The sequence below is a fragment of the Marmota monax genome, unplaced genomic scaffold (genome assembly GCF_021218885.2).
Source record: "Marmota monax isolate L192 unplaced genomic scaffold, Marmota_monax_Labrador192_F-V1.1 WCK01_AAM20220418_F8-fsc00001, whole genome shotgun sequence".
NCBI classification, from domain to species: Eukaryota; Metazoa; Chordata; class Mammalia; order Rodentia; family Sciuridae; genus Marmota; species Marmota monax.
This window is the reverse complement of record NW_026693777.1, coordinates 3,005,842-3,022,573: the sequence shown is the minus strand read 5'-3', so window position 1 is coordinate 3,022,573 and position 16,732 is coordinate 3,005,842. Positions and strand designations below refer to the sequence as shown.

Here is a 16,732-nt window from a genome sequence, read left to right as displayed (position 1 = left end):
ATTGTTCCAGGATCTTCTCGCTTTCAAAGTCTGTGATGAAAAATCAGCCGTTAACCTAATTGGTTTACCCCTGAATGTAATCTGCCTCCTTTCCCTCATAGCTTTTAATATTCTTTCCTTGTTCTGTATGTTGGCTATCTTCATAATTATATGTCTTGGAGTTGGCCTATTACAGTTCTGGATGTTTGGGGTCCTGTAGGCTTCCAGGATTTGGCAATCCATTCCATCTTTCATCTCTGGGAAGTTTTCTAGGATTATTTCATTCAATAGGTTGTCCATTCCTTTGGCTTGAACCTCTGTGCCTTCTTCTATCCCAATGACTCTCAAATTTGGTTTTTTGATGAGATCCCATATCTCTTGGATAGATTGCTCGTGAGATTTAAGCATCTTTTCAGTATTGACTATATTCTTTTCAAGTTGATAAACTTTGTCTTCATTATCTGATGTTCTGACTTCTACTTGATCTAGTCTATTTGTAATATTCTCGTTAGCATTTTTAATCTGGTTTATGGTTTCTTGCATTTCTAAGGACACAACATCTTTGTTGGTATGTGGTGCTGAGGATCGAACCCGGGCCGCACGCATGCCAGGCGAGTGCGCTACCACTTGAGCCACATCCCCAGCCCTGGTTTCTTGTATTTCTAAAATCACTGTTTGGTTTTTTTTTTTAAGATCTCTATCTCCTGGTAAAGCTCGTTCTTTGCAGTTTGAATTTGTTTGTTTAGTTGGTTTTCAAAATATACTTTCAATTCTTAGATTTGCTGTCTCATGTCTTCTCTACAATTCCGTTCCATCTGAGTTAGGTATGCCTTGATTTCTTTCCCTGTCCATGTTTCTGATGCTTCTAGGTCCTCCTGTAGATTTAAGTTGTCCTGCATTATCTGTACTCCTTTTTTCCCTGGTTTTTTCATGTTGTTCATGTTACTTTCCAGCTCTGTTTGACTGCTTTGTAACTGCTTTCTCCTATACATTTGTTTTGGCTTTGTTTATCTCTGTTGTTTCTCCTTTGTGGTGGGAGATTATGCCTATAGATGTTGGGCTTTATTGTACTTTAGAGCTGATTCATTCAATTTATAAAGCGCTTCCGGATTTTGTATGCATATAGTGATTTGTTTTTTGTTCTTAGGACTTTAGGTTAGGTGCTATGAAGTTATAAGGGTTAGTATGTCTTGGCTACTTTAGAAGATTGCTCTACTGAAGGGGGATGCTAACCGTCAATTGGATCAGGGTGTTGGCAGTAGCTAGGTATTTAGGAGCACTATAGACGGCCTCGAAACATTCACCTGTTTGCATTTAGACAGTTACACGAAATGGAGGATGTAATGCTTGGGATGAAAGTTGGGGGGAAAGGGAAGGAAGGTGCTCTTGAAAAGAAAGAAGGAGGGGGAGTTAGATAGCATAGAGGAGAATGGAAAGAACAATAAAACTTGGAAGGGGAGAGAAAGAGGGAAAAAGGGAGAGAAAAAATAAAATAGAATAAGAAATAAAATTAGGTCTTAGAGATCCATTTTCTTCTCTTCCCGTAGGCAAAGCTGTGCCCTCCGGGCTGAGATTTGCCCTCAATGTGTCAACAGCAATCCCTGTAAGGCAGCTCCTGGGAGCCTCTCAATCCTGTTGGTCCAGAGCTGTTTCACTTCTACGGCCCCTCCTCCCCTTCCTCCTGCCAGCCAGCCAGGTCCTGTGCACCGGAGGAGGTTCTCCAAGGATTTGGTTACACTTTCAGCCCCTCTGAGTGCTCTATTTCCCTAACGACTGAGCACTCTCTCTGTCATTCATCTAAGCCCCAGTGCTGTGGAGCTGTGTTCTGGGAGTCAATAGTTTAATTTTTCCGGACCCCTTTGGTGGGCACACCTTCGGAATCTGGCGGCTAAGACCATTGGTGTCGCCACTGGTGGTAATGGGAGTTGGGGGTCAAGGATCCCCTCTGCTTCCCTCAGCCCCTACAATCACGACCACTCCGCTGGCAGTAGGAGGAGTTGGGGGTCTGGAGTGTCCTCTGTTTCCCTCCGCCCCTACCGTCACGCCCTCTCAGTTGGCGGATGGGGGAGTTAGGGGTGGGGAGTCTTCTCTGCTTCCCTCCGCCCCTACAGTCATGCCCACGTCACTGGCAGTAGGGGGAGTTGGGGGTCGAGAGTCCTTTGGCCCTTACGGTCACGCCCACGGAGAGATTTTGAAGTTTCCCGGTTGTTTGTATCTGATGCGGGTGGGAGTCACACACCTGCTAAAGTAGATTCTGCTGGGAAGGAATCTCTTTGGCCGAACTTTGGTGACTTCCCCTCTCTGCTATGGCGGGCCCCTGCCTCCTTGCTGGAGTGTCCGAAGGGAGGGGTGGAACTGGCTTGTCTCTGGTCTGACTCAATCTCTGGTTTTAGTTCCCAGTTCGCTATTTCATAAAGGCTTGGTTAGATTCCCTTCACGTTGTCTCAGGGGGGGAGCCGTTTGCCAGGTGGGCGGGGCCGTTCGCAGTGGGGGCGGGGCCGTTAGCAGAGCCGGGAGGGCACGGGCCTTCTGCCGGGCCAGGTGGGGACCCTTCTCGCTGCGTGGGGCCGCCAGGGGCCGCCTGTAGAGCCGGGCCAGTGCTGGCCACGGGCGGGGCGCCAGCAGAGCCCGGAGGGCGGGGGGCCGCTTGCCAGGTGGGTGGGGCCGTTTGCAGAGCCGGGCAGGCAGGGGGCCGTTAGCCGTGCGGGCGGGGCGTTAGCAGAGCCGGGAGGGCACAGGCGGTCTGCCGGGCCAGGCAGGGACCCTTCTCGCTGCGCGGGCTGCCGGGGGCCGCCTGCAGAGCCGGGCCTGCGCTGGCCTGGCCAGGGGCGGGGCCGCCAGCAGAGCCGGGAGGGCGGGGGGGCCGTTTGCCGGGTGGGCAGGGCCGTTAGCAGAGCCGGGAGGGCACAGGCCATTTGCCAGGCCAGGCGGGGACCCTTCTCGCCACGCCGGCCAGCGGGGGCCACTTGTAGAACCGGGTAGGCAGCGGCCTCGTGGCTAAGAGCCGGGCGGGCGGGGTGGCCGATCACAGAGCGAGCCGGGCGGCCAGGAGAGCCGGGATGGCGGGGGCCGTCTGCCGGGCCAGGCGGGGACCCTTCTCGCTGCCCCTGGCCGCTGGGGGCCGCTTGCAGAGCCGGTCGGGCGGTGGCTGCGGGATTGGACCTCTGCGCCCATGTGGCCGGCCAAGATTCACTTGTCTGGGGCAAATTGTCACCTCTAATAAACTTACTAATTCCTGGCAGGTCTCCTTTCAGCGGAATTTTGCTAGAAGTTCCTCAGTAGGTAGAATGTAGCTGTTTTAATGGGTGTTTCTGATCCGGTTAATGTGGAGATACTGAAAGTGCTGCTTCCTTGCCGGCCGCCATGTTGGATCCCCTGGTTCTGCTCTTTTCAAGGACTGTTTTATTTCAGTGTGCATATACTACAGTGCATACACCCATTACTGTGCACAGATTGATTTTTGCTCTCAGTACAAAGAGGCAATTGTCTGATTGTACGTCCTTTATCCCCTGCTACCATGCTGGTGTTTTGGTTTCTGTGTGTGTTCAGGGGAAACACCAGCTTCCCCAAATGTCCTGAGCTTCATTGATGGGGTTAGATTGAAGTAAAAACTCACTTACTGCAAATATGTTTACATCTTTCCTAATAGGAGTCAAAGGCAAACTTTTCCTAGGGACCAGACTGAACATATCTTGGATCTTCTGCTTCTGTCATCCAGAAGGTAAGAATTTTGCATGGGACTCCAGTCACAGGAGACCTTGAGACATGGGCAGCAGACAGCATAATCTCCAGGTAATCCTCAGTGGACAGGTAGTAGAAGAAAAAAACAAGCCTTTGTTGTTTTAAATGGTGATTTTGGAGTTGTTTTTTACCACAGCATAACCTAGCCTATCCAGACTGGAACTAGCTTATCCAGAGGACTTGTAAAAAATAGGAGGATTACATTTATTTTAAAATTTAACTTGTAAAAATTTAAAGGAAAGTTTTAATGGTTAGATTACCATTCTACATAGAGATCCCATTCTATGAACCCACCCACTCACCAGTATGCCCATGCACAAAACATTAGAACAACAGATTCCAAAATGTTAATTGTATTATCCCTAGAGAATATGGACCATTTTTAATTTATTACTTTTCATTAAACTTATTTATTTAGTTAGTTTTTAATTTGGATAAATACATTACCTATAATAAATACATATTGCTTTTAAAATAAGGAAAAAACATACAGTATTATTTTTAAAATGAAAGACAATAAAAACGCACATCTCATAAGCAGAGACTTTGTGAGTATGTAAACTACATATGCTTAACATTTATAGCTTATAAGCCCATTTGTTTCTATAGTTAGCTAAGGAAAATAATACATTAAAACATTTTAAAATTAATTGAACAGATAGCCACAAAATTAAAATTTGTATTCAAAATTCTCAGACACTAAATACCTTATAATAGGCTTCTGCTCTACAAATATAGCTTTGAATACAGGAATGATCAATTTTAATAGCCTCAGAAAACCAACAAATAGCTTCATTGTAGTTTTCCAGGTGTAGCAGATATATGAGGCCAATGTTTATGTAAGCCAAAGTAACAGTTCTAGGAAAACAAGAAAATAAAATCTTGTTAGACATTTTTAATTATTCAAAATGTTCTCCAATTATGAATGAACCTAATGAAATATATACATCAATATATATCAGGGTTTTTTAATGTTTTACCAAAGAAATATGAATTAGTTAACTACTATGCTCTATTAAAAAATTATAAATGCCCTTTATTAAATCCTTGGAGTTAACAATTGTAGAGACTATGCTAGGAACCGAATTCATGGAGTCTCCTAGACTCTTATTAATACTTTATTGCTCCTTGACTTAATCTTGAGTTACCTTGAATTTCAAGCTCAAGTTTTCCTCAATTCAAAAGTCTTTACTTTTCTCTCTTAGAATCAAATTGTTGCTTTTCTCTCTTAGAATCAAATAATATTCAGTATAGAGATGACCTTAGACATTATCTTGTTTGATGTCTCTTTCAAAATAAGGAAACTACACATTCTATGGTCCAATCTCAGGGAACCCCTTACCCTTTGCCTAGACACCACAGTTCCTACCACCTACTTGCTGACTCTTTGCACGAGAAAAGTCTTTTATTTTCCTATCTGCCTCAAAAAGGTCCAAAAGAAAATCACGACAATCATTATGGAACTATCCTCCACGACTTTCCGGAGACAAGTTCAAAGTTCACATTAGATAGCTAAGTAAACAGTCTGCTAGTCAACATAAAATTAGCTTGATTTGTTACTCTGACAACTTCCATTTAATGAACACTTCAGTGGAAAGAAGGGAATTATTTAATTAAAATCTGTATTTTACATCTGGCTCTTTGACTAATATGTTTGACTTTCAATCTGTGTTCCTTCCTGAAACTATGCTCTAAATGTTACTGGCTTTTTCCTTTGCTTTACTAAAAAATGAAATCGGGAGCTCAAAATAGAGGATTTCTTTCCACTGAGTTGTATTTTGTGCATAGCAATGATACATTAAGCAGAATATTTGTCATTATTTTAAAACTTGATAATGATTTTCCAGAAATTTCCAAAAGCTCTAGCCTGGGTATCCTCCAACCCCTCCTAAGAGCTTGTTGATTTATTATCTATGGAAATAACTCCTTTGAAACCTATTCAACCTCTCACCTAACACAAACAATTCTTATTTTAGCAGTAGTCTAATTTTAGTGGTATTCTAATTCTAGAATGATTTTTAATTGCCTCATTTTAAGTTATCGATGATAAGGGGAAAAAACTGTTTCTTTTATTTTGTTTTTTTTTAATTTTAAACAAAAGTAAAACCAGTATGAAAATAAAACATACCTTTCTAGAGAAATAACAGCTTCAAAGTCACAAATTGCCAGCCACCAAAGTTTTAGATTTACATAGACTATGCCCCGATGTAGAAAACAACTAAAATTCTCATAGCCGTCATTTAGGAGAACTTTAAAATAAAAGAATATGTTTCAGGTTTTGAACAATCATATCTGGGTCAGATTTCAGCCTACACCCTTTCTACTGCTTATTCTTTTTTAACATTACATAAAACAAAATATATCTATGATGAATGTATTTTGTGAGTATAAACAGTATTGAACATAAAAAATGCATTTGTTTATTAGTTAACAATGTGGCTATTAAGGCTCACAAACCCATTAAAACTGGAAGAAATTCTGGTGGTAATCTAATGGAGTCCACTCACTTTCCAGAGAAGGAGATTAAGGTTCAAGGGGGCCAGGTACATTGACCAGAGTCATGATGCAAGGCATTGGCAAAGTTGGGCATAGAATATAACTCCGGTCAGGAGGGTGTCATTACCCTTGACAGCCTGTTATTATCACAAAGACACTGTTTCTGGCCAAAGAACAGGTTCAGGTACTAACCCAGATCAGGACATATGGTAGAAGTCAGGCTTATTCATAAACCAGGAAAGGTAGCCACAAAGGAGCTCCTCTAAGGCAGGCAAAACTTAGAAATGAGGCAAGCAACTTGACTATGAAATCACAATTTACATGATAAAAAGAACCTCCTCTTGGTGATTCCAGTGTGCAGCTCTTACCAGTAACCTGACTAGAAGTCACCTCATGTCTCTGGCTTACTGACTCCCATTCACTTTAAAAAATAAGTTAGTGTGTTAAATATGTTTTACACAAGGTTTGACATATATCTTCTGAGCTTCTCAAGCCCTTCCCGGGTTAGGAAGAAAGTTTTACCAAAAATATTCTTAGTCTGGAACACAAATATTCTCACTTCTGAGTTTGAGGAAGGGTAATCAGCATCTGCAATGATCCTAGAGTAAGTAAATGACCACCTGAATGCCATATGACTGCTCAGTTCCAGCATGGTAGGCTATCAAGGGAAAAAGCACTACAGTATGGAAAGTTGCTCTAAAATTCTTAAGGAAAAAAGTATTAGAGTTACTTAACCTTTCTATTCTTAGGCTTTACTATCAATAGAATTTAGATGATGATAGCACCTACCTGATGTCATTGTTTGAACTGTCATTAAGATATTCCATATATAGCACTTAGAACAGTAAAAAAAATATCCAATAAATGTTAGAGATTATTATTATTATCCTAGAAAATATTTTGAGGATCCTTTTTGGTCACGAATGATAAAACTTGCTAAGCTAGCCTATAGGAAAAGACTAAAGCCAAAATCAAGTTGGTCTACTCTGAATAATTAGATAATAGAGATTTTAAATTATCGTGATAGTCTAGAAATGGGAGAACTAAAGAGGAGAAAGTTGGAAAAGAGGAAAAAGCCTTTAGAGAAAGACCAGAGAGAAATAGATTCAGCCAGATGGCAGGGCCGTATGAGACACGCCGATAGAGCCAGGAAAACCTACAGAGATCTTTAAGTTGTGTGTGCCACATTTATCCTCCTAACTCTAAGCTGTTCTGTATTATGCATGAATTGTTTCTGTTGATGCTACTTTGGTGACTGAAGGAAAGACCTAATAAGAATCAAAGCAGAGAGAACAGGAGCTACAAGAAGTAAGAGGACGAGCGATGTAGAATCATCTGAGGGCAGAAATTAGACCGAGATGATGAGATCATTGAATGAAAATCTTCAGAATACCATCCCAAGAGTCCTTAGAAAGAGAAGGCAGAGCCCTAGGCTCCTTTCAGGAGACAACGGGGCTATTTTAGCTGAATATTATTGGACAAGATGACTTCAGGAGGCAAAAGGACTTAGAAATGTTTTAGCAGCAATCATCTTAGCCAGACTCCCACAGGGAAGGAAATCTATCTCTCCTTAATTTCCAGATAAAGAGAATCTAGAATGATGAGATTCTACAATTTTGCACCCGGGTAAGCACAGTCATTGGAGAGTTGGGTTCTGGCTGGATTTCATCTGCTAGGATAGGCTCAATCCATGTCACTGTTGACTATTTACTGGTCACTTACTCATGATCAAGAATTGTGCTGGACACATATAAACCAGGGACGCACTGACTGAGGGCAAAGAAGACATTACCATTTTTGGCTGTTAACATACTTTAGCTTCTGAGATTTCTCAAAGCCTATTTTTAATTTAAGCATCAAAAATATGAAATTTGGGCTGGGGATGTGGCTCAAGCGGTAGCGCGCTTGCCTGGCAAGCGTGCGGCTCGGGTTCGATCCTCAGCACCACATGCAAACAAAGATGTTGTGTCCACCGAAAACTAAAAAAATAAATAAATATTAAAATTCTAAAAAAAATTGAAATTTGACAAATCCATGGGCTGACTTAAATAGGATCCAAACCACCAGGACAGTTTAATGCCATTTAAGCAAGCTAACTAGGAAATAGAATGGAGTTTCCAGAATGGTTTCCAGAACTCTATTTACAGAAAGATTTCCTTAACACAATAGTTTCCCCTTGTCATAATTACAGAAAACATATGCACACATTTATTCACACATACCAAAAGGACATATTAGAATGCTTGTAGCTCAATCATGTGGCTTGTAAGTGTATTTATATAATATATATAAATACACACTGAGACCCTGTCTCAGACGGCCCTGCCATCTGGCTGAATCTATTTCTCTCTGATCTTTCTCTAAAGGCTTTTTCCTCACATTTTCCAATTTTCCAACTTTCGCCTCTTTAGTTCTCCCCTTTCTAGACTATCACGATAATTTAAAATCTCTATTATCTAATTGTTCAGAGTAGACCAATAGGATTTTGGCTTTAATCTTTTCCTACAGGCTAGCTTAGCAAGTTTTATCATTCGTGACCAAAAAGGATCCTCAAGATATTTTCTAGGATAATAATAATAATCTTTAACATTTATTGGACAATTTTATTACTGTCCTAAGTGCTATATATATATAACATATATATATGTATATATACATATATATATATATATATATATATATCCACACACAGAGGTATGTATACATATACAATAGTATAATCTAAAATATATTTAATATGTAAGTATATGAATACTAGTATATAGTATTATAGATATTATATTAGTGATCCCACATCCATATTTCCCTCTATGAGACTAAGCTGCTGAACTTCAGATCAGATGTGTATGTATGTGCAGTTGAAAGCAAAGTACCTGAAATGCTATAATCCTGTAGTGCTTTACGAGGGTTAGTCTTTCTAAATAAGCAAGCTCGATAATAGAATGACAACCAGTTATTAGGATCTAAGTGAATAGCAATAGAAAAGTCCTGAATTGCTTGTTTATAAAAACTCCTTTTAAAATATGCTCTTGCTCGATGTATCCTAGAAAAGAAAAAAGAAGCATTTTAATACATACTGCAAAATATACATTTCTGGTTTTGGTAAACCTATTTAACTAATTTTATATTTGAATAAAAATTTGTGCTTATATCTCCATGATTTACAAGGGAGTTTAGTCATGTTGTTAATAGCAAAGAAGATATAGACATTTTATAATAAGGTACACTCTTTGTATAAATAATTATATGCTTACTAATTACATTCTATATCTTAACTATATGCTTATTAATTTCATTTCATTTCTTACATTTGCTGGGGGTATCAAACTTCTTTGAAACTCTTTAAAAATTCTTTCCTAGTTATTGGTCTATTCTGGTTATTTCTTGAGTCAAAGGGATATTACTTGCAGGTAGAGATTGAATTGGTTGGAAAAGAACAAGGAAGCTAATTCAAGGTACTATAAGATACTGCTGTCTTATTAGAGGTCTTATAGATACTGCTGTCTTCTCGGCCAATGAAAGAAAGTTTTTGAAACCATAGATCTTTATTATGTGATAATCAAATCTTATCACTCCAGAGCTTTGGGATAATATAGCATCTCAGGTGTGAGCTGATGATGGTCTAAAGTATTGAGGCAGTAAAAATTAAAAAAAAAAAAAGGAAGATGTAAAAGTCAGTATGTTTGAAAAATTAACATGGCTTAATGGCATGCAACTATTATAAAAGGTTTACATTGTAAGAATTTGAATTAAGATAGCCTAATCAGACCAACATCATTCTAAATGGAGAAAAATTGAAAGCATTCCCTCTACAAACTGGAACAAGACAGGGATGCCCTCTTTCACCACTTTTATTTAACATAGTTCTTGAAACACTGGCAAGAGCAATTAGACAGATGAAAGAAATTAAAGGGATACGGATAGGTAAAGAAGAATTCAAATCAGCACTATTTGCCAACGATAGGATTCTATACCTAGAATACCCAAAAAGTCCACCAGAAAACTTCTAGAACTTGTAAGTGAATTCAGCAAAGTAGCAGGATACAAATCAACATCCATAAATCAAAGGGATTTCTGTATATTAGTGACAAATCCTCTGAAAGGGAAACAAGAAAAACTACCCCATTTACAATAGCATTAAAAAAAATACTTGGGAATCAACAAAAGAGGTCAAAGATCTCTACAAAGAAAACTACAGAACACTAAAAAGATAAATTAAAGAAGACCTTTGAAGATGGAAAGATCTACCTTGTTCTGGGATAGGCAGAATTAATATTGTCAAAATGACCAATTCCAATCAAAATTCCAATGACATTTCTCATAAAAATAGAAAAAGCAGTCATCAAATTCATTTGGAAAAATAAGAGATGCAATACTTATCAAGAAGAGTGAAGCAGGTGGTGTCACTATACCAGACCTTAAACTATACTACAGAGCAATAATAACAAAATAGCATGGTACTGGCACCAAAATAGATGTGTAGATCGATGGTACAAAATAGAGGACACAGAAATAACACACATAATTACGGTTATATTATATTTGACAAAGGTGCCAAAAATGTACATTGGAGAAAACATAGCCTCTGCAACAAATGGTGCTGGGAAAATTGGAAATCCTTATGTAACAAAATGAAATTAAACCCCTATCTCTTATCATGCACAAAACTTAAGTCAAAGTGGATCAAGGACCTAGGAATTAAACCAGAGACCCCACTTCAAATAAAAGAAAAAGTAGGCCCAAATCTCCATCATGTCAGATTAGGCCCCAAATTTCTTAATAAGACTCCTATAGTGCAAGAATTAATATCAAGAATTGATGAATGGGATAGATTCAAACTAAAAAGCTTCTTCTCAGCCAAAGAAACAATCAGTGAAGTGAATAGAGAGCCTACTAATTGGGAACAGATTCTTACCACACGCATGTCAGAGCAGTAATCTCTAAAATATATAAAGAACTCAAAAATCTTAACACCAAAAAAAAAACAATAACCCAATCAATAAAGGGGCCAAGGAACTAAACAGACACTTCTCAGAAGAAGACATACAATCAATCAACAAATATATGAAAAAATATTCCACATCTCTAACAATTAGAGAAATGCAAATCAAAACTACTCTAAGACTTCATTTCACTCCAGTCAAAATGTCAATTTTTAAGAATGCAAGCAACATTAAATGTTGGCAAGGATGTGTGCAAATGGATACACTCATTCACTGATGGTGGGACTGTAAATTGGTGCAACCATTATGGAAAGCAGTATGGAGATTTCTTGGAAAACTGGGAATGGAATCACCATCTGACCCAGCTATCCTACTCCTCAGCCTATACCCAAAGGACTTTAAAAAGGCATACTACAGGGACACAGCCACATCAATGTTTACAGCAGCACAATTCACAATAGCTAAACTGTAGAACCAACCTAGATGCCCTTCAGTAGATGAATGGATAAAGAAAATGTGGTATATATACACAATGGAATATTATTCAGCATTAAAAGAGAATAAAATCATGGCATATGCAGATAAATGGGTGGAGCTAGAGAATATAATGCTCCATGGAATTAGCCAATCCCAAAAAACCAAATGCCGAATGATTTCTCCGATTTAAGGACGCTGATTCATAATATGTTGCAGGGCGAGGGGGGTGGTGGTGGAAGGATGGGAGAATTAAATGAACTCTAGAAAGGGCAAAGAGCAAAAGGGGAGGGAGAGGAGGGACCGGGGCATAGGGGTAGGAAAGATAGTGGAATGGGATGGTCATCATTACCCTAAGTACATATATGAAGACACAAAGGATGTGACTTTAATTTGATTGGCTTATTTTACTTAGCATGATAGTCTCCAGTTCTATGCTTTACTGGCAAGTACCATAAATTCTTATCTATGACTGAGTAATATTCCACTGTGTATCCCACATTTTCTTTGTCCATTCATCTGTTGAAGGGCCTTAGGTTGGTTCCATAGTTTGGATATTGAACTGCTATATATGTTGATGTGGCCATGTCAATATAGGATGCTGATTTTCAATCCCTTGAGTATATGTTGAGGGGTGAGATAACTGGGTAAAATGGTGGTTTCATTTCAAGTTTTCTGAGGAATCTCCACACCATTTTCCATAGTGGTTACACCAGTTTGTAGTCCCACTATCAATGTATGGGTGTACCCTTTTCCCTGAAATCCTTGCTATCATTTATTGTTACTGATATGTGGATGCTAATGCAAAATAAGGGAGATGGAGGGAAGAATAGAAGTTCATTGGATTAGATCAAGGGAAATGAAGGTATGGGATGGAGGATGGAAATAAGAAAGACACTAGAACGAATTGGACATAACTTTGCTTTGTTAATATATGAATCACAACCAGTGAAACTCCACATCATGTATAATCACAAGAATGGGATCCTAATTAGAAAAATATTCCATGTATGTATAATATGTCAAAATACACTCTAGAGCTGTCATGTATATCTAAAAAGAACATATTAAAAAATAATTTAAAAAATTTAAAATACAAAAAATCGCTATTTTTTAATTTAAAGTTTTATGTGATAATATAGTACCATAAATATGCTTCATATCTAATGAAATGTTAATATATAATATAATATATGTCAATATTTATGTAGCAATAAATATTTTTCTATGAAAAAAGAACCTTTATTTTATTTTATATATTTTTTTCTCTCCTCTTTCTCTCTTTCTTTGTTTGTTTGTGTGTTAAATGACTCAGGTTCAGGGATTGAATGGTTAAAATATATACCATATTTTACGCTACAAAGTGACTCTTAACAAATACAAAAATAGAGATAACACCTTGCATTTTATCAGATCATAATGGAACAAAATTAAGAATTAACAATAAAATAAAAAATAGAAGATACTGTAACACATGGAGACTAAATAATACACTATTGAATGACCAGTGGATACCTGAAGAAATCAGGAATGAAATAATAAAATACTTAGAGGTATGTGAAAATAGTGACCCAAAATAACAAAATCTCTGGGACATTATGAAGGCAGTTCTGAGGCAAGTTCATTGCACTGAGCTCATTCGTTGAAAGAATAGAAAGTCACCAGATAAATGACATAACTTTACATCTCAAAGCCCTAGAAAAAGAAGAATAAATCAAAACCAAAGTATTAGAAGACAGGAAATAATTAAAATCAGAGCTGAAAGCAATGAAATTGAAATGACCCAAAAAAGTTTTTTCAAAAAAAAAATCAACAAAACTAAAGGTTGATTCTTTGAAAAGATAAACAAAATTGATAACCCTTAGCTGAGATGACAAAAAGAAACAGAGGAAAAACTCAAATTATTAGTCAGTTGTTAAAAAGGAGTATCATCACAGACACCACTTAAATACAGAGGGTAATCAGAAACTATTTATGAAAATTTATGCACCAATAAATTAAATCTTGAATTTAACCTAGATATCCCACTCCTCAGTCTATACCCAAAGGAATTAAAAACAGCATATTACAGGAACACAGCCACATCAATGTTAATAGCAGCACAATTCACAATAGCTAAACTGTGGAGCCAAACTAGATGCCCTTCAGTAGATGAATGGTACAGCATATGTACACCATGGAATATTACTCAGCATTAAAAGAGAATAAAATCATGGCATTTGCAGGTAAATGGATGGAGCTGGAGAATATGATGCTAAGTGAAGTTAGCCAATCCCAAAAAAACAATGCTGAATGTTTTCTCTGATTAAAGGATGCTTATTCATAACGTGGGGGGTGGGGGGTATGGGAGGATTAGATGAATTCTAGATAGAGCAAAGGGGAGGGAAGTGACATGGGGGTAGAAAAGATGATGGAATAAGATAGACATCATTACCCTAAGTATATGTATGAAGACACAAATGGTGTCTACTTGTGTACAACCAGAGACTTGAAAAATCATACTCTATATGTGTAATATGAATTGTAATGCATTCTACTATCATATATATAACAAATTTAAAATATGTTTATAAGTATGCATAAAATATATATGTATATAAATAGACCTTGAAGACATCAATAAATTTCAAGAGATACATGACTTGCCCAAATTGAACCAGGAGGACATAGAAAACATAAACAGATCAATTTCAAGTCATCAAATTTAAAATGCCATCCAAAGCCTACCAACAAAGAAAAGCCCAGGACCAGATGGATTTTCAGCAGAGTTCTACCAGACACTTAAAGAAAAATTAACACCAATCCTCCTCAAATTATTCCACAAGAGAAAAGAGGGAATCCTTCCAAACTCATTCTCTGAATCTAGTATCACCCTGATACAAAAACCAGACAAAGATACATCAAAGAAAATAAACTTCAGACCAATAATCCTGATGAATACAGATGCAAAAATTCTTAATCAAATACTAGTAAATCTGATACAAAAACATATTTAAAAGATAATGCACCATGGTCAACTAGAGTATATCCCTGGGATGCAAGGTTGGTTCAACATACAGAAATCAATAAACATAATTCACCACGTAAATAGACTTAAAGACAAGAGTCACATGATTAACTCAATAAACGCAGAGAAAGCATTTGACAAAAATAGAGCACCCCTTCATGTTTAAAACTAGGGATAGTAGCAACATACATCAACATTGAAAAAAGCTACCTACAACAAACACAGGCCAATATCATTCTAAATGGAGAAAAATTCCTTCTAAAAGGTGGAACAAGACAGGGATGCCCTTTTTTTCACCATTTCTATTCAACATACCCCTTGAAACTCTAGCCAGAGCAATTAGGCAAAAGAAAGAAATTGAAGAGACAAATAGGAAAAGAAGGGCTCAAACTATTTCTATTTGCCAACAACATGATTCTATATTTAGAAGACCCAAAAAAATCCACCAGAAAACTTCTAGAACTCATAAATAAATTCAGCAAAGTAGCAGGATACAAAATTAATACCCATAAATCAATTTTGTTCCTATACCAATGATGAAGGAGAAATCAAGAAATTAGGAAAACTATCCCATTCACAATAACCTCAAAAAAAAAAAAAAAACTTGGGAATCAATCCAACAAAAAGAGGTGAAATGCCTCTACAATGAAAACTACAGAACACTAAAGAGAGAAATTATAAAGAACTTAGAAGATGGAAAGATTTTCCATGTTCTTGGATAAGTAGAATTAATATTGTCAGTCTGGCCATACCATCAAAAGTGCCATCAGATTTAATGCAATTCCTATTAAAATTCCAATGATGTTCTTCATAGAAATAGAAAAAGCAGCCATGAAGTTCATTTAGAATAATTAAAGGACCAGACTTGCCAAAGTAATCTTTAGTGAAAAAAGTGATGCAAGAGGCATTTCAATACCAGACTTTAAATTATACTACAGAGCTGTAATAACAAAAACAGCATGGTACTGACACCAAAACAGACATGAAGACCAATGGAATTGAATAGAAGACATAGAGACAAATCCACATAAATACAGTTGTCTCATAGTAGACCAGGCACCATAAACATACAATGGAGAAAAGATAGCTTCTTCGACAAATAGTGCTGGGAAATTTGTGTCATATAATATATGTATATAATATATATAATATATGTATAAAATGTAAACATATATATTATATATACAGATTATATATATACATATACATTATATATATTATATTATGTATATATGTATAGTATGTATATATGTTTAGTATGGATATATGTACAGTATGGATATATATATATAAAATCTGAATATATATGTTATATATATATAATATATATAATATATATATATATATAATATGTATATCATAGCATCACATTGTACCTATACATGTATACAAGTATTATTTTGAAATTTAAAATATTTTTTAAGACCTAACAAATTTGGGGGGTGACCCAAGATGGAGTAGAGGCTAGAGGGAGGCTGCATTCTGTGTCACTCTGGGACCTGGGATTGAAGTAGTGGGAATACTGTTTCTCTGTGAGTGATTAGAGGACCACTAACAGCTGCCTTGCAGGACTCCTGGCCACTCATCCACACAGGTCCTCCAGGTGCCTGAGTAGGTAGGACCACAGGCATTAGCACCCATGCAGGAATTCCAGCCACCCTCCTATGCAGGACACCCAGCAACTGCCCACATGCAGGAACTCCAGCTGCCACTCCCATGTGGAACCCCATCCACCAATGTGGGGCTCCTCAGGTCACCTCCATCTTGGGTCACTGCAACCATTGTCATAGTCCCCTACATGCGCTAGCCTGTACCTGGGGACACTGCACTGGTTCGGAAAATAGCCACCAGACACAATACTGCATGCCATAGAGCTGCATGTCTGAACACACAGCTCAACACCGTTACCTAGCCCCACCTAACCTGATACCCCATCAATTAAAGCAGCCACCTCCATCTTGGGACACCTTCCTCGCCATCTTTAGTTGGGGCAACTCCCAGCTTGGAACAAGGGCTGGGACTTAGAACAAGGGCAATAGCAAGGTACTGAAAGTCCCAACTCCCCGCCTCTCCCCAGCAGCTGATAACCTGG

The 16,732-nt window shown here is 38.0% G+C and overlaps 1 protein-coding gene across 1 annotated transcript in view; it reads right to left on the bottom strand.

Annotated features, from left to right (window-relative positions):
• The window catches only part of Ttc6 (tetratricopeptide repeat domain 6), a 238,690-nt gene that overhangs the window by 58,536 nt on the left and 163,422 nt on the right, over positions 1 to 16,732 (bottom strand). The window contains exons 16-18 of the mRNA XM_058584485.1: positions 9,090 to 9,259; positions 5,849 to 5,969; positions 4,428 to 4,578 (exon numbers count right to left, since the gene is read on the bottom strand). Coding sequence (XP_058440468.1) covers positions 4,428 to 4,578; positions 5,849 to 5,969; positions 9,090 to 9,259 — 442 coding nt within the window. The remainder of the gene's footprint in view (positions 1 to 4,427; positions 4,579 to 5,848; positions 5,970 to 9,089; positions 9,260 to 16,732) is intronic.